This window comes from Pantherophis guttatus, chromosome 10 (genome assembly GCF_059756535.1).
Source record: "Pantherophis guttatus breed Tessera chromosome 10, ASM5975653v1, whole genome shotgun sequence".
Classification (NCBI taxonomy): Eukaryota; Metazoa; Chordata; class Lepidosauria; order Squamata; family Colubridae; genus Pantherophis; species Pantherophis guttatus.
Window position 1 is genome coordinate 9,778,121 of NC_142072.1, and position 26,795 is coordinate 9,804,915.

A 26,795-nucleotide genomic window follows, 5' to 3' on the forward strand; every position below is an offset into this window, starting at 1 on the left:
TGAAAAACTCTCCATCTTGACTTACCACAACGGGTAAATGGTCTCCACACATCAATGGTGGCACCAGCCAGCTGACAAGCCGTTGCATAGGCCTGAAGGCTTTGGCAGAGGGATTCTATCGCTCCGTAACTGGCACACAGCCTGGCCACGCAGAACTTGAAGAAGTGATCTGGGTTAACGATGGCATGACATTTACTGAATGGACCTGGAACAGTTTGGATCAACCCACAGTATTCTTTGCCTTGGAATGTTGCTTCCATATTTCCATCACAAACAGAGCATTTATCCCTGCAGGTTTCCAAGCATCTGCCACCTTCAATTTTCCAAAAGTTTGCAAATTCGATTAAATCTTGGGCTGGCCTCCCGTCGGGCAAGAAGAATTCATCATCCTTGTCCTTGTTGAAGTTGCCACAAAGCCCCCTCAAGATGCCCTGGTAGATACCAGCTACAGATACTGCCACCCAATCACCGTGGTCATAATAAATCCGCAGGCCCAAATTGTTACGAATGAGTACAATTTTTCCCTCTTGTCTCGCCGAGACGTCTCCAAAGTTAGCTGGCAAGCGAAGACGCTCTCCGTTGACCTATGCAACGAGATGCAAGAAACAAGACTGAATCCGATGTATCTATTTGCGATTTTGTCTCTTAATGAATATCAGAGGAATGAATGAACTGCAGGTTTTTTTTTTTTTTTTTTACAACCCCGTAGTTCCTATTTGGGGTAGAATCATGATGACTGGATGGAGCTAAGAGTTTACTGGTCGGATGCCCTTCCTGACGCCTATGTGAAGTTCGCAGCTGATATTTTTTCTTTGTGCCCAAGGAGGGAAACATCCGCCTCTCCCCAGGATTGTGTGTATCTGTCTGTCTGTCTGTCTGTCTCTCTCTCTCTCTCTCTCTCTCTCTCTCTCCCTTCCCTCTTTCTCTCTCTGGAGGCTGTGGAGGCCAAAAACTGGCCCGTTTTTGGCCTCCTGAGGCCTCCACACATCCTATTTTTGGCCTCTCTGGCCTCCAGAAAGCGGGTGGGGGCTGGTGGGTAGGTAGGGTGATGTGGGAGGGGCAGCCTGGTGGTCCCACACGGGCCGGATTAATGGCTTCGGCAGGCCGTATCCGGCCTGTGGGCCATAGTTTGAGGACCCCTGCTGTAAGATATGGAAGATTTGTTTCATTCAATAAAAGCCTTCTGGGAAAATCAGTTAGCCTCATTTCCCCTCATGGTAACTTAGGAACATTGATCCAAGCCGATTTTGGGTTTTGCTGATTATTTAGGCTTGTTGTTACAGACATGGCTAGTATATATTTACTATGTAAAAGTAAAACATTGTAGGTTATTACATTATTATACTGTGGCAAAAAAAAAAAAAGTCAAAAGTCAATGCTTTTGTCTTTCTTTCCTCTTTCCCCTGCACTTCCCCCCCCCCTTTCCCTTTTCCTCCCCTATTTTCCCATGCTTTTCATTTTTCTTTTCTGCATTTTATAATTTGATCAACTAATTTAAAACAAAATGGAACCTCAAAGGGAGACCGATGGATACTCTTTCCTGTACCTGAGGACCCAGATTGTCGGGGGCAAGAGGCTGACGCTGCAAACCACTTAGAGAGGGCTGTAAAAGCACTGAGAAGCGGCATACAAGTCTAAGTGCTAAGTTCTATTTCTCCCCTCCTTTCCTTGATCCTGGTGGCACAGTGGTTAGAACGCAGTATTGCAGGCTAAACTCTGCCCACAGCTTGGAGTTCGATCCTGACTGGCTCAAGGTTGACTCCACCTTCCATCCTTCCGAAGTGGATAAAATGAGGACCCAGAATGTTGGGGGCAATAGGCTGAAACTGTAAACCACTTAGAGAAGGGTTTTAAAAGCACTGCGAAGCGGTATATAAGTCTAAGTGCAAAGTGCTATTTCTCCCCTCCTTTCCTTGATCCTGGCGGCTCATTGGTTAGAATGCAGTATTGCAGGCTAAACTCTGCCCACAGCTTGGAGTTCAATCCTGACCGGCTCAAGGTTGACTCAGCCTTCCATCCTTCTGAGGTTGGTAAAATGAGGACCCAGAATGTCGGGGGCAATAGGATGACACTGTAAACCACTTACATAGGGCTGTGAAGCGGAATATACAAGTCTAAGTGCTAGCGCTATTGGGCACAGGAAAGACTCACCAAAATTTCCCAGTCCTTGTCTCTTTGAAGAACGATCTGGTAGTCAGAAACCTGAATCTCGACTTTCTCGATGCCAGTGTGTCCAGCTGAGAGGATAACAGAGAACTTGTGCTTCTCGTCACTTTGGACAAGGACGTATGAGCAAAGAGCCGGCAGCGAATATTGCACGCCATCAAAAGTGACATAATTCCAACCGTCCAGTGCATAGCAGGTGCCCGGTTCCCTGGGGAAACAAACTGAGACGTCACTGACCACTTTGCAGGCGTCCTCATCAGAGCAGAAGTCGTGACACTGAATCGTTCCATCTTCCATGCATCGGCAGCGTTTCCGGCAGAAAATATTGGAGAAGAATTCCTCGCCTTTCTTGTAGTATTTGCCCTCGAATTCACAGACGCATTCCTGGAGCGGTACGCACAGGTTCCCGTTCAAGATGAATCCCGGGTTACAGATGCAACCTTCACCGCAAGGCGCCTTGCACATAAGGGGGAGCTGGGGGTTTTCACAGGTAGCAGCACAACGGGTCCCACAGAGTTCATAATGAGAGTTCACTGGGCAGGGTTGAGCTGGTTAAGGAAAAATAAGGAGATGATCAAGCCAAGTTCCGGAAAGGTTGAGCTACCATGCTGTCCACAGCAAAACAACAACCTACTGAATAGAATAGAATAGAATAGAATAGAATAGAATAGAATAGAATAGAATAGAATAGAATAGAATAGAATAGAATAGAATAGAATAGAATAGAATAGAATAGAATAACAGAGTTGGAAGGGACCTTGGAGGTCTTCTAGTCCAACCCCCTGCCCAGGCAGGAAACCCTACGGCACTTCAGACAAATGGTTATCCAACATCTTCTTAAAAACTTCCAGTGCTGGAGCATTTACAACTTCTGGAGGCAAGTTGTTCCACTGATTAATTGTTCTAACTGTCAGGAAATTTCTCCTTAGTTCTAAATTGCTTCTCTCCTTGATTAGTTTCCACCCATTGCTTCTTGTCCTGCCTTCAGGTGCTTTAGACAGTAGCCTGATTCCCTCTTCTTTGTGGCAGCCCCTGTTATCATGTCTCCCCTACTGTACGGGTAGTCCTCGACTTATGACCACAACTGAGCCCAAAATTCCTGCCGCTAAGCAAAACATTTGTGAAGGGACTTTTGCTCCATTTTACGATCTTTCTTGCCACAGTTTTTTAAGCGCTTGTTAAATTGGTACCACGGTTGTTAAGTGAATCTGGCTTCCCCCTTGACTCTGCTTGTGAGCAGGTCGCAAAAGCAGATCACACAACCCTGGGACTGTGCCACCGTCATAAATACGAATTGGTTGCAAAGCATCTAAATTTTGATCACGTGACCATGGGGATGCTGCAACAGTCATAAGTGTGGAAAACGCTCATGTTTTTTTCAGTGCCGTTGTAACGTTGAACAGACACTAAATAAACTGTTTTAAGTCAAAGATTACCTTTAATCATGGTTTAGTTCCTTCTGATGTTATTCTAGCTTGGGTTCGGTTTCAAAAGAGGCCACATGTTGTCAGGGACTACCTGTATTAGGTGAACTTAGGTTCTTCCAAGCGATGCCAACAGCAAAATTATAAATGAATTATGTTCAGCAGATACAGAGAAATGAGGCTGAAAGAAATATTCTTCACTTTGTGACAGGGAATTAAATGTGAAGTCTGGAAGCTACAGCCATAGGCAGGTCCTGGATCAACATTTAATCCAGCATAGATGAGGTGGTTAGATTAGAAAGAGAGAAGACTCTTCCATCAAGCACTATGGGAGGGATTAATGTTGGCAGAAGATTAATTAATCATATTCATTGCCGCTATGAGATAGTTTTGCATTATAAGTCTCATAAATATGTTGAAAGAACAGGAAGATCACCTGCAGCTTTAGCTACTCAGCTTGCGGTTCACTGATGAACAGAAATATCATAAAAATAATCTTTGGCATAACTGTAGTTATCATAACTGCTAGGCCGCGTGATCAGGATATATAGCAGCTACAAACCAATTCGGCTGAAATGTACCAGCTGCATTAACTATTGGAGTTTCTCAAGGCACTCTAGCTCTATAGCGGTAACTGTGAGCGGGATCTTGGAGTCCTAGTGGACAATCACTTAAATATGATTGTGCAGCAGTTGTGCAGAGGGATAGATCACACAAAGCGTTAATATCACTTTATAAGGACTATGCTTGGAATATTGCATCCACTTTCGGTCACCGTGATATTAAAAAAAGATGTGGAGATTCTAGAAAGAGTGCCGAGAAGAGCAACAAAGATGATTAGGGGACTGGAGGCTAAAACATATAAAGAACGGTTGCTGGAACTGGGTATGTCTAGTTTGATGAAAAGAAGGACTAGGGGTGACATGATAGCAGTGTTCCAGTATCGCAGGGGCTGCCACGAAGAAGAGGGAGTCATGTCAGCAGTGAAATCCACTTACCTTCACTACCAGTTCGGGAACAGGAGCACATGGGAGCGCTATGCACGCAGATGCCTCTTCTGCGCATGTGCAGAACCTTCTGCGCATGTGCAGATGGTAAAAAAATGGGACATAATGATGTCCTGACAGATGGGCGGAGCCTCCCGCCGCTGGCACTACCAGTTCAGCAAGCCGGATAGAACCAGGGGAGATTTCACTGCTGAGTCAAGCTATTCCCCAAAGCATTTGAAGGCAGGATAGGAAGCAAGGGATGGAAACTAATCAAAAAGAGAAGCAACCTAGAACTAAGGAGAAATTTCCTGACAGTTAGAACCATTAGTCAGTGGAACAACTTGCCTCCAGAAGTTGTGATGTTCTAACGCTGGAAGTTTTTAAGAAGAGATTGGACCGCCATTTGTCTGAAATGGTATAAGATCTCCTGCTTAAGCAGGGGGCTGGACTAGAAGACCTCCAAGGTCCCTTCCAACTCGGTTGTTCCGTTATTCAACTGCTCTCTTTGGCTCACACACACACACCCTTTAGCCCAACCCTCCAACGCTTCAAGTCCAAACTTACGGCAGAAGATATCCGTCCTCCAATTCTGTAAAGGAATACTTCTGGCCTGACAGGCTGCTACGTAAGCGGCAATAACGTCACACCAAACGTTCTTCTGTCCCCGAACTTCACAGGTCTTTTTGATACACTCATCAAAGAAAGGTGCAACTGGAATGACCCCATGGCAGGAAGCGAAGGGCCCATCCAGTCGGCTCAACAACCCACAGAACGAATCTTGTTGATAGCTTTCTAATTCAGCGGCGGAGCAGGGAGGACATTTTGGGGAACAGCCTGGAGAGCAGCCTACAAACCAGTTTTCCCCGTATTCTTGCATCGTCTCATCGGCAAGGTTTCCATTGGCGTTTCCGCACAGCCCGCACAGATGTCCTGCAAAGTTCGAGGGCACGGTTGTTTGAATGTCGAGGTTTTCTTTGACGAGTTTGACCACCAGGCCAAAATGTGTCTCAAGGACAAAATGGTGCCCGTCAAAATTAACCTTAATTTTCTCCTCGAAGTTGAAAGGCAGACTTACTGGGTTGCCATCCACCTGAATAAAAGAACAGAATCTGATTTTGTTTCTCTTCTAATTAAACTAAACACCCCCCCCCCCCAAATTCCCATCTCTTTTAAGTGCTGGGGGGAAAAAAAATAAATGTTTGGAAATACAATCTAAACAAAGGTAGATATTTTGGGACGCAGGAGAAACAGGTATTTGAATGTTGACCTTTACGATTTTCTGCTTTTCCCCGTAATGAATTTACTTTAACTAGATTAATCAACGTGGTTCAGTCTAACAAATTCAAAGTAAAATACACAGGTTGAAAAAGCCAATCTTTCTTGCTGCAGAACCGGAACACTTTTAAATTTAAGATTGCATATATTTCTAAACAACCCTTAAACACCCTCTGCCATTAAATATGGGTAGATGCGTAATTGCCTGAAGATCACATGTGCATCTTCAGATTAAGTGTTGCAGTCCCCAGAGGATCATATTGCTGAAATTCAATTCTGTAAAATAGTAATTTTCAGCAACATTATATGTGACCCATTTTTAAAGAATGGAAAACCCCAAATAAGCATGTTAATATTCTGGGCCGATCAATACACCGCTTTTCTGTTATTAAAAAAAAACCTAACTCAAACCACAATAAAAAAATATCAGCCTGTGCCTCTTTGGTGAACTAAATGTATCATAACCATTCTATCCAAAGCCAAAAAAATTCTAATAATGGTAATCCTATTATTATAGCAGTACTACTACTGCAAAATTTGTAAATCCTACAAGGGCAGTAAATGTTCTGTTTAATTACTATTTAAATTTTCACCCTGCCGTTGTTCGGTATTGACAATCAACCTGATTACTGAATTAACCACTTCTCCTAAATCTACACCAGGAGTGTCAAACTTAATGCTCACGGGTCAGATCCGGCATGCTTAGATCTGGCCCATGGGTCTACCCTGGAAACAGCTCACAAGCTCCGTTTTTGGCTGCGACGACCTCCTGCAACTCCCCTGCCAGCGAAAATGGAGCTTGGGAGGGCCGCGTATATCCCTCCCGAGCTCCATTTGTGGCTGCAACAACCTCCTAGAACCCTCTGCCAGTGAAAACGGAGCTCAGGAGGGTCTCCCGAGCCCCATTTTCACTGGCAGAGCACTTGGGACGCCACAGGCACCCCCAACATGAGTAACATTGAGCTGCCCCCCCCCAATGTCAAACACAACTCTGATGCGACCCTCAATGAAATCAACTTTGACACCCCTGATCTACACCATATGTTGATCTGGAAATTAATCCAATGGTCTGGTTTCACAGAAAACCAGAAAGGAACCATTAAATCGGAAAACAGGACAAGAAACACTATCCAAGGTTAAAACCAACCTAGTTTAGCACGTCATGCAAATGCAGCAGTTTGATCTTAAACTGACCTGGTTCAGCCTATTGAGTAAAGAGATCTTACCTGCACCTGGTCGGTATGGACAGTAATGGTCTTTCCGTACACTTTTAATATAACCGCACGGCCTTCAGGAGCTAGGTTGTTTTGAGCCGAGAGGTCAAACGGTATGAGATCAGGCCTGGGAAGGCAGACTTTAGACAGTTGGTAGATGCAACGGCCCTCAAACCTATAGCTGTGCCCATCAAAGGTGATGTATTCATAGTTTCCTGCAGAGATGCAGGTGGAGGTGCTAGGGTAGCACCCCCGGATTCCGTTGACCAGTTTGCACTGCTCTCCAGTTTTGCAGGAAGCTAGGGTGCACACCACAGCCCCAAACCTGGAATCACATTTGCAGCGCAAAGTGCAGTCCTTGTTCAAGAATTCTTCATCGGGGTTGTAGTAGACGCCATTGTGCAAGCAACCGCAGCTTTCAATGGGCACACATTTGTCGGTGCTAAGGACGTAGCCGTCATTACACTGGCAGGTTTCCACACATTCCAGTGTGCAAGGCACGGGCGTGTTGCGGGAGGCACATGTCGCTGGACATCTACTTCCACATTGCACAAAGTGGCTATTTTCAGGACAAGGGAGCGCTGTGAAAGGAAGTAACTATTAAGTAGCAATAGCAATCGCACTTAGACTTATATACCGCTTCACAGTGCTTTTACAGCCCTCTCTAAGCGGTTTAGAGAGTCAGACTATCAGCCAAAACAATCTGGGTCCTCGTTTTACCCACCTTGGAAGGATGGAAGGCTGAGTCAACCTTGAGCCTGGTGAGATTCGAACTGCCAAATTGCAGGAAGACGGCAATCAGCAGAAGTAGTCTGCAGTTCTGCATTCTAACCACTGCGCCACCGCGGCTCATAGTAACTATGATTTTCCCATTCTCTAAACTCCATGTAACCAACCATCTTTTCTATACATTTTCCATACTTGGGCCAGATATTTTCATGAGCCTCTATGCTCTTCTACACTGATCCATACCCAACAGTGCCCCTAAAATCTAGGCTTTCCAATTTTCCTGCAGAAAGCAAAGTGACCAACGATTGCTCTCATCAGCCCTGTTAAGAGCTCCTATTTAACAAAGTACAGGTAGTTCTTGACTTACAACAGTTCGTTTAGTGACCGTTCAAAGTTACAACGTCACTGAAAAACATGACTTATGACTGTTTTTCACTTGACCATTGCAGCATCCCCTTGGTCACATGATCAAAATTCGGACACTTTGCAACTGACTCATATTTATGAAGATTGTAGTGTCCAAAGGTCATGTGATCACCTTTTGCGGCCTTCTGACAAGCAAAATCGAGGCGGAAGCCAGATTCACTTAACAATTGCAGTCATTCACTTAACAACCGTGGCAAGAAAGTGGGACAAAACTCACTTAACAAATGTCTCACTTAATAACAGAAATTTCTGGCTCAATTGTGGTAGTAAGTCAAGGACTACCTATGTTTCTTCCACAACAGGGGTGGGTTCTAAAAATTTTTACTACCAGTTCTGTGGGCGTGGCTTATTTTGTGGGCATGGTTTGATGGTCATGTGACAATTCTTTAAGATTTAGCAGAGGTACTGGTCTACCAGGCTTTTAACTGCTTGTAGAGATGTACCGGTCCACCCATTTGTTCTTGGAGCGTCCTGGTGTACCTATTTGTTTTTCGAGCGTCCCGGTCTACCCATTTGTTTTTGAAGCATCCTGGTCTACCCATTTGCTTTTCGAGTGCACTGGTCTACGACCACACTGCCTTTTAACACTGATCAGCTGTAGGGCAGCCTTTTGAAGCCCTGCGGCAAGAGTTTAAACAGTTTCTTTTCTTTCCAGCTGATCAGCTGGGACTCGGGAGGCAGCGAAAAATTGGGGGCGGGGCCAAATAAAAGGTAAGAATAACGTGGGGGGGGGCGGGAGGGCCCAGATCCTGAACAAAGAGAACCGGTTCGGTGACATCATATCATCACCGCTACCGGATCGGCCGAACCGGGCTGAACCGGGAGGAACCCACCACTGTTCCACAAGTACAATAAAATTTGCTTAAATATGTTGTCTATCATTTGTCTGAAATGGTATAGGGTCTCCTGCTTGAGTGGGGGAGGGGGTTGGACTAGAGGACCTCCAAGGTCCCTTCCAACTCTGTTATTCATTGAACTCAATTAGATTTTTTAAAAAAAATTACTTTTGTTTTTGCTCCTCACTTATATCACGTTGGTCTTGTACTCGCCTTAACTGTTGTTAGTATGGATATTGGACATCAAGCTACAACACTGTTCGGGAGACCGAATGTTCAACACTTACGGCAATTGATGGGGGTTCTCCAGTCACCAACTTGGCGTCCTTTCTGATGGCAAGCTTGAGCGTAGGAGTTCACAGCTTGGCACAGAATGCCATGGTCTCCTCCGTTCATACAAACATCCAAAGCACAGTTGTTTAGGATAATGTTAGGATCTACAACCGCATGGCAATCCTGGAAGGGTCCATTTGAGACAGAGACTATCCCACAATGTTTATCTGTTTTGTATGTTGCCAGCTGTTGTGGATCACATGTAGGACATTTTCCACTGCACTCGTGGAAACAAAGGGGATCTCCATCTTCCACTTTCCAGGAAGTAGCCCAGATGATCACATTGGGCAACAGGAAACCCTCTGGGCTTCTCAACTCATCCCCTGGCAGCTGATTGAAGTTACCGCAAAGTCCCCCGGTGTTTCCATAATAGCTACTAGACAGGCGGGCGTCTACTTGCCAATTCCAGTCATAGGTAATCAGTAGACCAAAGTTGAGCTGCACGTTGGCAAAGTTGCCACTTGAGAAGATCCGGATTTGACCTCCCATAAGAGTTATGGGCAGGTTGAAGGTCGCACCATTAACCTGTGTCAGAGGGGTTAGAAAAGAAATTCTGAAAATCTGTGCTTTTAATAAGCAAGAGAGAGATCAGTTTGAGTTGGATGTTGGATTTCCCATTAGCCAAGATGTCAGCATGTCAAGATGCATTTATCCTAGTGCTGACATAAGAAGGAGAATGCAGGTGTCTGCAATGGGACGGTTGCCTTTCACCTACTTATTTCCTCTGGAGATAATGTCCCCTAGGAGATGGATGGGAGGGGGGAAATTCTTTGAATTGGAGCAGTAGATTAGGGGTGAATGATTGGGAAGATGGCCAATGAATGCAGAGGAGTGGGGGAAGGAAGAGGAGGGGTTTGGGGGCAGCACGTCAGTGCCGGCTGCAACGAGTCGGTGTAAAAGGTGCTGTGCTTAATAAGATGGAAATTTGTTTTATAAAAGACTTCGTTTGCGATGCAATTTATTTGAAGACAGCCTGAAAACCTGACACAAATAAGGAAAGGCAGACTGCAAGAAAGACACGACACTCAATTACTCAGTGAAAAGCATTCTAGTCCTTGACTTACGGCCACAATTGAGCCCAAAATTTCCATTGCTAAGGGACACAGCTGTTAAGTGAATTTTGCTCCACTTTATGACCTTTCTTGCCACAGTTGTTCAGTGAATCACTCCAATTGTTAATTTAGTAACTCAGTTGTTAAGTGAATCTGGCTTCCCCCCGTTGACTTTGCTTGTCAGACGGTTGCAAAATGTGATCTCATGACTCCGGGACATTGCAACCGTCATAAATATGAGACAGGTGCCAAGCATCTGGATTTTGATCCGGGGGATGCTGCAAGTCATTTTTTTCCAGTGCCGTTGTAATTTTAAACGGTCACTAAATGAACTGTTGTAAGTCAAGGACTTCCTGTACTCAGTGGTGGGATTCAAATAATTTAACACCCGGTTCTCTGCCCTAATGATTTCTTCCAACAACCAGTTCACCAAACTGGTCAGAAAGTTAACAACCGGTTCTCCCGAAGTGGTGCGAACTGGCTGAATCCCACCACTGCCTGTACTTAAAAAAGACAATGAAGACGTTGGAAACATTTTCCTCCTAGCAATTTGATTGGCAACTGCCCAGAGGTGGCTAAAAGATGGATAGCTATGTAAACGTTTTAAAGAAATAGGATAGGGATGGAAGTACAAAGTGAATGTCCAAAATACTGTAGCTAATGATAAAATTGCCCTTACCCGGACTCTGCCATTTTCTTGTTTATGGATGCTGATTTCTTGTTCATACACATGTATGGTAACAAGTTTCACATAGGAGACAGCCTGGTTACCGCCTCGGTTTTCATTCTTTATCACCACTGAGAAGGGTACAAGACTTTGATCGATGCCTGTCGACTGAACGAGCACATAGGAACAAGTGCCTTGGAAGTCATAGCTGTAGCCATCAAAGGTATGACAATGTGGGTCCCCCCAGCACCAACAGTGTCCTGTGTAGTCTGGGACACAAACAGCCTGTCCATCCTTGACCTGACACGTCTCCTTGGGACGGCAAAGCTTAACTTTGCAAGGATCTGGGGGGGGGGGGAAATAAAAGGCAGAACATAGAATCAGAGAAGGGACCTCAGGGGTCTTCTACTCTAACCTCCTGCTCAAGATAGGAGATCATATTCCATCCTAGTCAGCGCCCAGCCTCAAAAATGTGTCTAAATAGGAGGGCATAGAGCGGGGCAGGTGGATGGGCCCATCCGTGATTTCCATCACCGGTTAGCCCAAACTGGTCTGAACCAGTGGTGGGATTCAAGTAATTTAACAACCGGTTCTCTGCCCTTATGATTTCTTCCAACAACCAGTTTGCCAAACTGCTCAGAAAGTTAACAACCGGTTCTCCTGAAGTGGTGCGAACTGGCTGAATCCCATCACTGATCTGAACCGGCTGAATACCACCTCTGATCCCAGTCAAATGGTGGTTCAGTCTATGTTTGAAAACTTCTAGTGATTGAGCACCTACAACTCAGTAGCCAAACTATTCCACCGATTAATTTGTTCTCGCGGTCAGAAAATTTCTCCTTACTTCTAGAGTTGGAGCTTTCTTTAATATGCTTCCCCATTTTATTTCTATTATAATTTTTATTTTTTTTAAACTTTTAAATTACTAACATTACAAACAACATATACAATATTTCACCCTGTGCTATACATAAGAAAGGAAGATTTGGTTCTTCGGATATATCCTCATGATCGCCAAAATCCACGTTCTCGGGGTACAGGTACCAAAGCATCCAATTTTCCCAGCGCATAGTCCACGAATGGTTTCCAAATTTTCCAGAAAATATCTTCTTTATAGTCACCATTTCTAATTTTAATATCGCATGTCATTTTATCGTTTAAAGCTAATTTCCCCATTTTATTTCTGGTGCCTTGGAGAATATGTCAATTCCCTGTTCTCCGTGATAGCCCTTCAAGTACGGGAAAAGAGTTACAGTAGTGGCCAAAATTATGGAAACCTTTTGGGAAAAGTGTATTTTCTAAAACAAATAACTAATAACACCATTTTTCGGGGGGAGGGATGGTACCATAAAATTATATATCAATGGAAAGATAATTTAACCAAGAACGTAATGCAATAACTCTTATGATTTAGGATTTGCTATTAGAATAGCAGTTACAATATAAAGAAGAAAAGTGAAACACGTAGAAAAAATGAGATATACAACAATTACCACCATGTCAGTTAATCCTTGGTTGGGTAACCTTTAGCATGAATTACGGCCTTGCAACGTCTTCCCATGGAGTGAACCAAGCCTTTTAGTTCTGCAGCTGTTCTAATGTGAAACCAAGATTGAATGATGGCTTCTATTAACTGGGTTTTATTGCTGGGTCGCTTCTGACTAACAAGTTTCTTTAGTCAGCTGCTCCGTAGATTTTCAATTGGGTGAAGGTCTGGGCTATTCCCAGGCCATTCCAGCAGTGGAATAGGATTATCTTGAAACTACCAAAAAAAAGGGGTGTTATTAGCCATCAAACCTCAAAAATACACTTTTCCCAAAAGGTTTCCACAATTTTGGCCACGACTGTATCACCCTGCCCCCAAACCTTCTCTTTGCTAGGCTGCAGAAAGTAGAAATTAAGTCTAGAGGAGGATCAGTATAAGAGCCACGGTGGCTCAGTGGTTAGAATGCAATATTGCAGGCTAACCCTGTTCACATTGCCAGCAGTTCGATTCCCTCAATCCTGACTGGCTCAAGGTTGACTCAGCCTTCTATCCTTCCAAGATCGGTAAAATGAGGACCCAGATTGTTGCACTGTGAAGCAGTATGCAAGTCTACAGTAAGTGCTATTGCTATTGCTATCAGTATGTCTCAAAATGTACACCTCTGCAGCAGGGGTGAAATCTACTTACCGTCCTTACCGGTTCAGAAGCCCACGTGCGCGCTCTTTTCGCTCCCGCCCCCGTGTGCGTCACAGGCACGTGCAGACCTTCTGCACATGCGCAAAACTTCTGCGCATGCACAGAAGGTAAAAAACACATTACCTGGCTGGGTGGGCGGAGCTATGCTCCACCGTCACTACCGGATCACCGAACCACCGGCCAAGATTGCTACCGGATCGGGCGATCCGGTCCGATCCGGGAGCATTTCATCCCTGCTCTGCAGTCGACTGTCAGAACATGCTTAATCTGGTTTCACAAGTAACCCATTTTCATGCTTATATTGAAGCATAAACTAGCCTGGGTTCAAATAACCAAGGCTTGCACGCACCCCACGTGAAACCACACACGAAAAACTACCACACATTAAAAGCAGGGGTGAAATGCTACTGGTTCGCACCGGTTCAGGCGAACCGGTAGCGGCAGTGGGTGGTTCGGTGAACTGGTAGTGGCGGCAGTGCGAGGCTCCATCCACCCGCCCAGACATCTTTACTTCCTGGTTTTAACCAGGAAATAACCTGTTTTTGACCCTCTGTGCATGCGCAGAAGATTTTGCACATGCGCAGAGGGTCTAAAATTGCACATGAACCCCGCGCGCACAGCACACACACTTCCAAACCGGTAGAGAAGGTAAATAGATTTCACCCCTGATTAAAACTAACATGTTGAGCAAATATAGCCATTACGTTAGTTGGTGACTTGATTAAGCATGTTGAACAAACATATACTAAGTAGAAGTTGTATTAGACCTATGTATAAAATCTTCACAGCTATATAAATGCTCAGAAAGGCATTCTGAGAAATAGAAAGAATTAAAGTCCCTCCCATAGCAGATACTGAAATTGAAACGCGTGCATTTCACGCAACACTGCATTCAGCTTTAGTCTATATACCCACAGGATCGTTCTCCAGCATGGCTGAACTACTAGTTCCTCCCAAGACATCCTGAGGGATGTAAAATCAGATCTTTCTTTCTCCATCCATCAAGTGCACCCCCGTGAGGTGGTATCACCCATTTTACCTATGTTCTGGCACTGCATAATCCCATTTTTCACCACGCAGGCTTCATTGGCTGCACAAGCGTGTTCTTCACAGAAGAATCCTCCAGCTGGACTGCAGACACATTTCTCCTTGCAACTGTTTTGCAAGATTGGCACATTAGGCTGAGCGTTAAGAAAAAAAAACAACCACAGGTAAGAGAAAAGGATCCAGGCTCACATTTTTTTTAACAACCGCATTGGGGGAAAGTTATCTTACAGCAAGGCAAATCTTACTCAGGAGCCAAGTTCGTGTACTTCTGCAATGCTTCCACCAGCTTTGTGGAAGAAACAAAACTTATTTAGAAACTGCTCCACAGCTATATGGAAGGTTCCTAGAGTAGAAGATCCTCATTGGTTCCTGGAAATGCTGTTTGCCTTGAAGCTGTCATTCCTTACTGGGTTGAGGGAGAGGAATGGCATCCCAGATCATCTGAGATACGTATTAAGAATCCATAGAATCCATGAGCCACGGTGGCACAGTGGTTAGAATGCAGTACTGCAGGCTACTTCTGTTGACTGCCGGCAGTTTGAATCTCACCAGGCTGAAGGTTGACTCAGCCTTCCATCCTTCCGCGGTGGGTAAAATGAAGACCCAAATTGTTGGGGGCAATATGCCGACTCTGTAAAAGCGCTTAGAGACAGGCTGTAAAGCACAGTGAAGTGATATAAGTGCTAAATGCTATTGCCATTGCTATAGAGTGATGGGATTAGAACATAGGTAAAGGTAAAGGTTCCCCTCGTACATATGTGCTAGTCGTTCCCGACTCTGGGGGGGGGTGCTCAATCTCCGTTTCAAAGCCAAAGAGCCAGCGCTATCCGAAGACATCTCCGTGGTCAGGTGACCAGCATGACTAAATGCCAAAGGTGCACAGAACGCTGTTACCTTCCCACCAAAGGTGGTCCCTATTTTTCTACTTGCATTTTTTACGCGCTTTTGAACTGCTAGGTTGGCAGAAGCTGGGACAAGTAACAGGAGCTCACCCTGTTATGCGGCACTAGGGATTTGAACCGCCGAACTGCTTACCTTTCGATCAACAAGGTCAGTGTCTTAGCCACTGAGCCACCGTGTCCCTAATTAGAACATAGAAATAGAATGACAGCATTGGAAGGGACCTTGGAGGTCTTCTAGTCCAACCCTCTGATCAAGCAGGAGACCTTATTCCATTTCAGACAAGTGGCTGTCCAGTCTCTTCTTAAAAGCCTTTAGATTGGATTGGATCTATGCGATTAGAGCTGCTTGTCTCATGGGTTTTTATGGAATGTTATCATACTGAGAGTTTTTTCCTTCCACTGCATTCATTTACAATGGAGCCATTCATAAAAGGACAACAATCCCCTGAAGACACCTTGAATGGTTTGCTTTTGCTGTGAAGTTCTTTTGTACCATCTAAAACAACTTACCAGCTCCTGGCTTAATTCATCCCTATGACCATCACACAGCAAGTGACAACATCAAGAGATTAATAAAACACTCTGCAGGGAACAGGGACGGACTAATTAAGGAGTACAGTAATTCTCCTGTAAGATTGAGCTGCACTTAACAAGAAACTGCAATAAGTAGTTACCAAATGAAATTAGCTTCTGATTACAACCACAGTAACTGTCTACCCAAAATAGGCTATCGCTGCATCAAATTGGGGAAGGGCTGGGTGGGAGGGAAACCTCCAAAAAATGGACTGAAAAAAGCTGTTGTGGCCTGTTGGCCGCTGGCCCCTCCAGCAGCCAAATCAGATGAGGAGGCGGCGTGGAAGTCAGGGCCAGTATCAAGGCAACATGGGAGTTCCAAAGGGGAAGAGGGAATGGAGCTGTCAGAAAGAGAGAGACAGAGGTGGAGCCTGGGTCATCCATCAGCCCTCAGATGGAGAGTCAACAGCCCCCAGTTCTGGAGTGGCTGATGAGGAAGAGGAGGAACAGCTGGGTCCAGTGCCTGATGCACAGATGCACAGAAGGCAGAGGAGAGGAGAGCAGTGGAAATCTATGGGCTGATCCTTGGGACAGAAGAGCCACCACTGCTAGTGAAGCCCCATCCTAGCTCTGGGGATAAAAGGCAGGGGGCAGAGATGAATAGGTGTGGCAGACAACTATTCATCTCCCTGCCAGACAGACTTGTTAGCCTGCTGTGAAGAGAGAGAGGGCTTCTTGCCAGGGTTGCCGGAGCTCCTAATAAAGGAAATATTTATTTAACTACAGAGGGTTTGTTGCATTTGGGAGCCAGGTCAGAACAAAGACACAAGTCCTGCAAAAAATTAATAGTGATATCATTTTGATTCCCCCTGAAAGATAAGTAACAAACATGATAATGCTAGACTAAATGTCTAATATGGATGTGATTTTCACAGGTCCGTCCGATAAATAAACTGAGGTTCAGTATTTCCTTGCTTTTCAACCTACCGGATAGTATGTGTTGTCTTCAAAGCAGCCACACTCATCCATGGAGATGCATTTGAGGCCATCTGAGAAGAAGCCATCATCACATTGACAACCTTCAACACAGGTCTCCGGGCACTGAAGGTTATCCGTAAGCCCAGCACAGGTGACTTCACAGATATTAGAACAGAGGGTGTAATGGCTATTGGCTGGACAGGTTATTGCTGCAGAAGAAGAGGCAAGAGGAACTAATCAGCTAAAGCAGGAGTCAGTAACCTGCAGCTCTGGAGCCACATGTGGCTCTTTCACCCCTCTGCTACGGCTCCCTGTCACTCAAAATATGCATCACAAATATGCATGCCAATGTGCGATACCCGCCAGCACGCCATTTATTGAGATTTTCAACCCCCGGTAGGCCAACCATAGATAAATCCAAAAAAAGAAAAGTTTCAGAAGAAAACAGAACATTTAATTCAACTACATATGCTAGTTTTGTGGCCACTCAAGAAATAGTCAGGCACGGGAAGGGTTTTGTGGCTCCCGGTGTTTTCTTTTCTGTGGGAAATGGGTCTAAATGGCTCTTTGAGTGTTTAAGGTTGCAGACCCCTGAGCTAAAGCAACGTTTCTCAACCTTGGCAACTTTAAGCTGCCTGGACTTTGATTTCCAGAATTCTCCAGCGGGCAGGAGAACTGTAACAGCCAGTAGGGAGCAATGGTTAGCATTGTCTATATTTTCTTACAAACATTTAGTAAGGGGTCCGTGATGCTCTCTGAGCTTGCTTGTTTTCTTGCAGACGTTTCATTACCTAACTAGGTAACAATATCATTCCAATAAGCAGTGCTGTTTGCTGTCAGTTTTCACTTCAGAGGGTTTGTTGTGTTTGGGGAGCTGGGTCAGAACAATAGAGAAAACTCTCTTTGCTGCCATCTAATGGTCACTTGCATACTTGCAGTCAATATGTAGCATTGCTACCAGTTCAATTAGGTTCATTGAGAGCATAGGACGGCCCTACGCTGGAGCAGGGGTCTCCAACCTTGGCAACTTTAAGACTTGTGGACTTCAACTCCCAGAATTCTGTGCTGGAGACTCCAAATTAGTTTCTCCTTCTCTATGTTTAACCCAATGATTATTGTAGAGGTAGTAGACAGCAATCTTTCCTATTTGGGAGTGCCAGGTGTGATAGTCGCCAAAGCAACGAATTCCTTGGGCCATGGCCAAATGAAGAGGAAGGAGTGTTAAGTGCTGATTACCTTCCAATTATCTACTTAATTCTCTTTCTCTCTTCGGGAGGGGTTCTTAATTAAAGCTGTGTGAAGCATCAAAGATTCTATTTATAGGCAATATGGTCAAATCATCATTTGAGCTGAATCTTCACACCAAATCTTCTAACAATTCAACGCAGCAAACAAAATTAGGCACATTTGAAGATCTGGTGGACTTTTATCTATGTGTGTGCATGTACTTTGATCAGATCAACTCTTCAGATTGCACTGACTCTTTAATTTTGCATCAACCGAATCACAGAATCCTAGCTGGTTCACACAGCCCCTTACTCTTTATAGTAGGGACATCCACCTTATTCAACCTGTGTTCCAATTAGTAATGCTTCTTGATTGCTACTCACGACAGAAATCTGGGGTCCTCCAAGGCTGGATGGTGACCTTAGCTTCTTGGCAGGCTGCCACGTAGCCCTGGATGCTATGACACAAGATTTGTCTGTCCCCGCCGCCGATGCACAAATCAAGGACGCAATGGTTGAGATAGGGAGTGGGATCTACAACACCATGGCAGGAGCTGAAAGGCCCATCGGAGGCTGTGAGAATCCCACAGAAGGAGCGTTGCTTAAAAAACTCTTTCTTTGCCTCCGTGCAAACTGGGCAATTATTCCCAGAGCATCCATCAGTGCAGGAGATGCCAGGAGTCTGGATTTTCCAGGCAGCAGCGAACACAACCACATCTGAGACCACCGTGCCATCTGGTAGTTGAAGATCATCTTTCGGCTGTCCATTGTAGTTTCCACATAAGCCACCCAGATGACCCTGGTAGTTGTTGGGGACAGTGACTCTCACGTTGGAGGAGAGATCAAAGGACACCGTAACACCAAAGAAAGCCTCAATCCTCTGATAAAAGCCATGTTGATAGATTCGGAGCTTTCCATCCAAAAGGCTTACGGGGAGGCGATGGAGTATACCATTTACCTGTCAGGATAAAATTATATCTTCATGAAAAATGAAGAGAGCCCTGGTAGCACAGCAGACTAAAGCACTGTTATTAACACCAGCTGCCTGCAATTACTGCAAATTCAAATCTCACCAGGCTCAAGGTTGACTCAGCCTTCCATCCTTTCTAAGGTAGGTAAAATGAGGACCCGGATTGCGGGGGCAATAAGCTGACTTTGTATAAATATATAAAAGTATGAAGGCTATTGCTTAACGCATTGTAAGCTGCCCTGAGTCTCCAGAGAAGGGCGGCATATAAATCAAATTTTTAAAAAAAAATGAGGAGGAGGAGGAGGAGGAGGAGGAGGAGGAGGAGGAGGAGGAGGAGGAGGAGGAGGAGGAGGAGGAAGAAGAGGAGGAGGAGGAGGAGGAGGAGGAGGGGGAGGAGGAGGAGGAGGAGGAGGAGGAGGACATCACTGAAAATCTCCCAAGTACTTTCAAAGGTCCAGGATATTTTTTTTTAAAGGCAGATTTCAGTTCCAAACCATATACACACCATGGATAATGAGGAATTTATGGCTATGTTTCTGTTGCAGCAACTTTTTTAATCTGCCCAGCCATTTCTCTTCTTTCCCCAAAAAGATGGAAAGAAGTGAAATGTTTTCAAGGAAAAAAAAAAATTCCAAGAAAGTCCAGTTGTGATAGTGGTGAAGATCTGTAGCTCAGGTGTAGGAGATTTGTTCTCCGAGCTTGTGGGTTGGCTTCTGAACATTTCATTACCAGGCTAAGTAACATCTTCAGCAGAGTTTAGGGGATGTCAGTGTTCTTCTATTTATACTGGGAACAACTTCATGTGGTGAGTAGGTCCTGTGATGGTGGGGTCACATGAGGTGAGGGTCTTGTGGTGAGTCTTGTGATGGGTCAGGTGTGGGTCAGCAGAGAGACTCTTGTGATGGGGAGGTTATGCCAGGTGAGGGTCATTGGGAGATGAAGTGCTGGTCAGGGGGAGGAGGTGGATGTGCAGGTTGGTTGAGGGTCGGTGCTGTCTCTGGTTGGCTGTGCAATTGATTTGAGTTGTCTTTGGAAAAGCACCTTTGGGAGAACCATGACCTGGATAATTGAGAATCTCCATATACATATACAGAGAGTGAACACTGGACACTCACTCTGTAAGTCACCTAAGTAATTACATCTACCCTGTTTCCCTGAAAATAAGATCCAACTGGAAAATAAGCCCTAGCATGATTTTTCAGGATGCTCGTATTATAAGCCCTACCCCAAAAATGAGCCCCAGTTAAGATCAGTTGGTCCACAATGCAGCCGCGCGAGCTGTCGTGGTGCACCTAGGTACACCCACATTTCACCAATTCTCCGCGAGCTGCACTGGCTCCCTATTGGTCTCCGGGCACAATTCAAGGTGTTGGTTATTACCTTTAAAGCTTTACATGGTTCAGGGCCCAGGCTATCTTCGAGACCACCTTCTACCGCATAGCTCCCAGTGATTGGTAAGATCTCACAGAGTTGGTCTCCTCCGGGTCCCATCAGTTAAACAATGCCGGCTGGCGGGCCCACGGTGGAGGGCCTTCTCTGTGGCTGCCCCAGCTCTCTGGAACCAGTTACCTCCTGAGGTCCGGACTACCCCCACCCTATTGGCCTTCTGGAAAGCGGTGAAGACCTGGCTTTTCCTGCAGACCTGGGGCCGTTGATATCGCTGTTCAATCTTGCGAGATCCGGCCATGGATGGTGTGCATGTGTTTTTAATGTTTTTAAAATGTTTTTTTTAAAAAAATTATGTCACTGTTTGTATTATTTCTGTTGTAAGACGCCCAGAGTCCCTTGGGAGTTGGGTGGCATAGAAATATGATTAATTAAATTAAATTAAATTAAATTAAATCACCAGCCAGCCAGACTCAATTAATACCGTATTTCCCCAAAAATAAGACCTAACCAGAAAATAAGCCCTAATACAATTTATGGAGCAAAAAAATAATATTAGAGTGGATGGCCGCACCTCAGCTGGCCAGAATCCTAATGCGCAAGTTTGGCGTGCGTGCGAGCAAAACGAGCATGCACGCGGAGATCACGCGCAAAGCGCATGCGCGAAGAGGACCGGTAGTAACACTGGTTGGAACCCACCACTGCTCCACACATACCTCCAATGAACAGGATTCAGAAACTCACCTGGGCGTATCCCCACTTGTCTTGCAACAGAGAAAGCACAAAGTCCAACATCTCCACTGTGACCACTTTGGGCACTGCAAGGTTTCCATTCCCCGAGGCCTGGTTCTGTACCACTATAGTAAATGGATGCAGATTCACACTCTTGGTTAGGAAGGTCAACTTGCTTAGGATGTAGGAGCAGGTGCCTTGGAAGTCAAAGGGCAGCCCATCAAAAGTCAGGTAGAGATCTCCATCAAGAGAACAGGTGGCACTTCCAGTGGGGTAGCATTTCTGGTGTCCATCTTGTAGTTGGCATATTTCATTGGGACCACAGGGGGTTACTTCACATACCACCTTGCCACCAGCCTGGCAGACGCAACGTTCTTGGCAAGTTGGATAGAACACTTCAGAGACCGGATAGTAGCGCCCTTGATGGAAGCAGCCACACTTCGCCAGCGGTACACACACATCATTACTCCGAACAAAGTCATCATTGCAGACACAATTCTCTTGACATCGGGTGGGGCAAGGAGCTGGGAAATAAAGGCTGCTACATGCCTGGTCACATTGCTTAGCACAAAGTTCATAGTGACTGTTGGCAGCACAACGCGGGGCTGAAAACGAAAACAGAAGGGATGAGTTAATCATGCTGCAGAGGTAATCAGGCACGGGACTAAAACTCAGTCCTTGCAGAAGGCAAAGATGTGGTTAAAAAATACAGGTAGTCCTCGAGTTACAACGATCCGTTTAGCGAGCGTTCGAAGTTACAACAGCCCTGAAGAAACGTATGACCATTTTTTCACACTTACGACTTGACTTTCGATCATGTGATCAAAATATCGGACTCTGGCAACTGGTTCGTATTTATGACAGTTGCCGTGTCCCAGGGTCAGGCGATCGTCTTTTACGACCTTCTGACAAGCAAAGTCAATGGGGAAGCACCATATTCACCGAACAACTGCGTTACTCACTTAACAATCGCAGTGATTCACTTAACAACTGTATCAAAAAAAGGTGACGAAATGGGGCAAAACTCACTTAAGAACTGTCTCACTTAGCAACAGAAATTTGGGGCTCTGTTAAGGTTGTAGGTTGTGGACTATCTGTAATGGCCCAACCCTTGCATCTAGAACAGTGTTTCTCAACCTTGGTAGCTTGAAGATGGGTGGACTTCAACTCCCAGAATCCCCCAGCCAGCGCTGCTGGCTGGGGGATTCTGGGAGTTGAAGTCCAACCATCTTCAAGCTTCCAAGGTTGAGAAACACTGATCTAGAAAGATAAGCTAATCTTGGTGAAAATCTATAGAGATTCTTAGTCATCCAGGTCATGGTTGTCCCAAAGGTGCTTTTTTAGGAGGCAACTGGACTTTCTTGTTTTTTCTTTTCTTTTGAAGACGTTTCGCTTCTCATCCAAAAAGCTTCCTCAGCTCTGACAAGATAGTGGGAAATGGAAAGATTTATATTCCTTGCACATAACTGATGATTTGCATCCTTTTAGAGAGACTTTGAGGTCCTCAGGACACAGATAAACCTCCAAGTGGCCTCAACGACCCCCTAAAAGGATGCAAATGACCAGCTGTCTGCAAGGAATATAAATCCTTCCATTCCCCACTAACCTGTCAGAGCTGAAGAAGCTTTTTTATTATTATTATTTTTTTAATTTGATTTACATGCCGCCCTTCTCCGGAGACTCAGGGTGGCTTACAATGCGTTAAGCAATAGCCTTCGTACTTTTGTATATTTATACAAAGTCAGCTTATTGCCCCCACAAACTGGGTCCTCAATTTACCTATCTTAGAAAGGATGGAAGGCTGAGTCAACCTTGAGCCTGGGGAGATTCGAACTTACAGTAATTGCAGACAGCTGGTGTTAATCACAATGCTATCAGTCTGCTGAGCCACCAGGCTTCTTGGATGAGAAGCGAAACATCTTTAAAAGAAGAAAAAAACAAGATAGTCCAGTTGCCTCCTTAAAAAGCACCTTTGGGATTATCTTTACTACTTCTACGGCAGTAAAATTGCAACCTTCAGATGACTAAACTGCTTGATGAGTTGATCTGGAAAGCTAAGCATGAAGAAGTGACAGAGAAAATAGATCTGCCGATAGTAAAGAAAGTTAAATATTTAGGCGTCTATTTAACAGCAAGATGTGCAGCAATTAAAGACGATAACTATATAAAACGAATGCAACAAATTAAGTTGGACCTGGAGAAATGGAAGAATTTACAACTATCTTTGGTAGGGAGAATAGAAATGAATATACTACCGAAATTACTTTTTTTTATTCCAAACAAGACAGATAAAAATAGAGAGAGAAAAATTCTTCTCTTATCTACACCGACTCCTTTCTCTATGTCCGGTTTTTCCCGCTCCTACTAGGAACGGACTTGTATTCCCCAAGTCAAACACACACACACACACACACACACACACACACACACACACACTTGTTTACATCCCGGAGACTCACGGCAAAAAATTGGAGTTCTCCAGGGGTATATGGTGATGCCAGCAGCTTGGCAGGCTGATGCGTAATTAGCGACGGCTGCACAGACAAAGGCGTAGCGTCCCTTGAGGAAGCAGGAGTCGTAGATGCAGTCCTGGAAGGCGGCTTCTTGATCCACATGGCCGTGGCATTCTCTGAAAGGCCCGTTGACGGCGACGATGAGACCACAGTCCCGTCCTGAAGCCCGCTGCTGTTTTGCTAAGACGTCAACCCCTGGGCAGGCGGGATCTACAACCTGTTTGCAGCTTGGGTCATACGCTTTGGTGCCCTTAGCACCAAACACGGGGATTTTGGGAACAAGGATGCCCCCGGGAATAAGAGCGTCATCCGCAGGTTTGTTGTTGAAATTCCCACAAAGGCCACAGAGCGTATTTCTATATGTGCCGGGTACAGTGACCGTAAGTTGGTGGTCCCAATTAAAGCTGACTGTGAGGCCAAAGTCAGTTTTGACCACAGCGCTCGGGCCTTTCCGATATATCTTGACTCTGTTTCCAACAGCATTATAAGGCAGGCAGGTCAATATACCACCAACCTATGAAGGAGAAATAGGATGGTCTATGTTAAGCAAATGAATAGGAGCAATGATGGGGAAAAAACAACAACAATCAGGCCAAAGATGATCTCTCACCTCTTCTGTCCTTCTCAGGGTCTGTAGAACAGCAGAAATAGGGAATATATTTTTTGACCACAGACCATAGTTTTTTTGATGGTTTTTTTCCCCATAATGGCTGAAGGCAACAATGGTTGGAGCAGAGATATGGTGAGATCATGGGATTGGACATTTTTGGGGTATTTCTTTATGTGCATCTACACACATTCATGTGCATAGGTTGCCTCTGATGCCTGGTAATGGAGCAGAGGTAAGTTTCAGCAGATTCTGACCAGTTCTGGAGAACCGGTAGCAGAAATTTTGAGTGGTTCGGAGAACCGGTAGTAAAAATTCTGACTGGCCCCGCCCCCATCGATTCTCTGCCTCCCAAGTCCCAGCTGATCGGGAGGAAATGGGGATGTTGCAGTCACCTTCCCCTGGAGTGGGATGGGAATGGAGATTTTACAGTATCCTTCCCCTGCCATGCCCACCAAGCCACACCCACCAAGCCATGCCACACCCACCAAGCCACACCCACAGAACCGGTAGTAAAAAATTTTGAAACCCACCATTGTAATGGAGCCTTCCAAAAAAGGGACATGGAATCTCCCTGCTGTCAGTGTTCCCATACCGGGAAGTCAAACCCGGGGCCGCTTGGGTGAAAACCAGGAACCCTAACCACTAGACCAATGGGACTTTGTGGGGTCTTGAGTGCTTCTAGGTTTTTGTGGTCTGTCCACAGCTCGAATGGGATCTGACTGCCCTCGAGGAAGTGTCTCCAATTCAATAGGACCCACCAAACCACGTAGGCTTCCTTCTCCCACATGGCCCACCTCCAATATGATATTTCCAATCGAGCTATTTTTTGAGGAATCTAACCTGCCTTGGTGTTTTGCTCAATATGGAACTATTACTTGGAACCCTGACACCTCCTGCACCAACAGAAGGACACAGGTATAGCTTAGAAGCCAAATATCCATCTTGGGGTCCTACAAAATGCTCTTCTCCATTCTCTAAATACTCAAATGATACATAGCAATAGCACTTAGATTTATATACTACCCCATAGTGCTTTACAGCACTTTCTAGGTGGTTTACAATGTCAACCTATTGCCCCCAACAATCTGAGTCCAAATTTTATTGACCTCGGAAGGACGGAAGGCTAAGTTAACCCTGAGCCGGTCAGGATTGAACTCTTGGCTGTGGACAGAGCTAGCCTGCATTACTGCATTCTAACCACTGCGCCACCAGGGCTCCTAATGGACAGATACAACCAGATGGCCTGCAGATAAAATAATGATGGCATTCTAATATTATTAATAGGAGAACAGCAACCAGCTGGATGCCTATCTGAAGCTGTTCAGTTGTGTTACAGGTGAAATATTGTGACAAGAAATCAGAAATGAGTTACTCTCCAGAAGAAGGATGGGATGTGTAGATGTTAAGCATTAAATGCTTGTATAGAAGTGTACATTTATAGAGGTACATATAAATGTGCATCACTTTCTATAGGTCCCCCAATGTGGCCATTTATATGGTCCTCAAAGCCAAACTACTGCCTGCCTCCAGCAGATCTGGATTATTTGAGTTCAATAAAATCCAGTAGTTTATTAGCAGCCAGCTAGCACAGTGGTTAGAATTAAGTATTGCAGGCTGACTCTGCTCACTGCCAGGAGTTCACTTCTGACCGTCTCAAGGCTGACTCAGCCTTCCATCCTTCTGAAGATCAATAAAATGAGGACCCAGATTGTTGGGGGCAGTAGGTTGACAATGTAAACCACTTAGAGAGGGCTACAAAAATGGTACCACTATGAAGCAGGATATAAGTCTAAGTGCTATCACTACGGTATCCACTAGTTATCCTTTTTGGTTTGATTGAAAGATAGAAATGGTAGGTTGGGTTGATTTTAGAGGCCTCATCAATCCTTTGTATGACTCTGTTTATAAAATGAGCATCAAAGAAAGATGAAGGTTGTAATAACCAGACACTACCCAAACTTACCAAGACTTTCCCAGGATATTGCCTACTGATTATGATCTCAGTACCGTAGACATTGATTTGTACGCTCCGGGTCCAGGAGACAGCACGGTTTCCCCGATACTCATTTTGGACGTAGACACCAAACCAGTTCAGATCCATAGGTTTTTCACACACTTCAGTGAGGACATAGGCGCAGGGTCCTTGGAAATCAAATTTATAGTTGTCGAAGGAAATATAGTGGGGATCGCCGTGAATTTTGCAGCTAACGAAGTCGATCGGGTAGCAGTCCCTCACCCCTTTTATAACCAGGCATTTTTCTGAGGATTTGCAAGCTTGTTGGGTGCACTCAATCTGATTCGTGGCTGGGTTGCATACGCATCTCTTTGTGCACTTATCGTCGGCCCAGAAAGCCTCATTGGGGGCATAGAGGTAGCCTTCATGCCGACATCCACAACTGCTCTTAGGGATGCATTTGCCCTGGCTCAGCACGAAACCTGGGAGGCAATGGCAACCTTCTACGCACACCGCTGGGCAGAGGAGTTGCTGTTGAGTTTGGTCATCCAGGCAGGTGGCTGGGCAGGCTGTTCCACACTGCTGGTACTGACTGTTGGGAGGGCACTCGGGTACTGCGTGAAGAAAAGAAAAGAAAGCTATCAATATTTTCTTCCTTCCTGCGCCACTGA

The 26,795-nt window shown here is 45.2% G+C and overlaps 1 protein-coding gene across 1 annotated transcript in view; it reads right to left on the minus strand.

Moving 5' to 3' along the window:
- Positions 1-26,795, minus strand: part of LOC117669233 (IgGFc-binding protein-like) — a 67,681-nt gene that overhangs the window by 12,285 nt on the left and 28,601 nt on the right. Inside the window, exons 7-18 of the mRNA XM_087876703.1 lie at positions 26,134-26,738; positions 23,507-24,074; positions 21,060-21,652; positions 18,344-18,917; positions 16,743-16,942; positions 14,333-14,474; positions 11,124-11,455; positions 9,347-9,917; positions 7,081-7,649; positions 5,144-5,669; positions 2,152-2,714; positions 26-584 (exon numbers count right to left, since the gene is read on the minus strand). Coding sequence (XP_087732829.1) covers positions 26-584; positions 2,152-2,714; positions 5,144-5,669; positions 7,081-7,649; positions 9,347-9,917; positions 11,124-11,455; positions 14,333-14,474; positions 16,743-16,942; positions 18,344-18,917; positions 21,060-21,652; positions 23,507-24,074; positions 26,134-26,738 — 5,802 coding nt within the window. The remainder of the gene's footprint in view (positions 1-25; positions 585-2,151; positions 2,715-5,143; positions 5,670-7,080; positions 7,650-9,346; positions 9,918-11,123; positions 11,456-14,332; positions 14,475-16,742; positions 16,943-18,343; positions 18,918-21,059; positions 21,653-23,506; positions 24,075-26,133; positions 26,739-26,795) is intronic.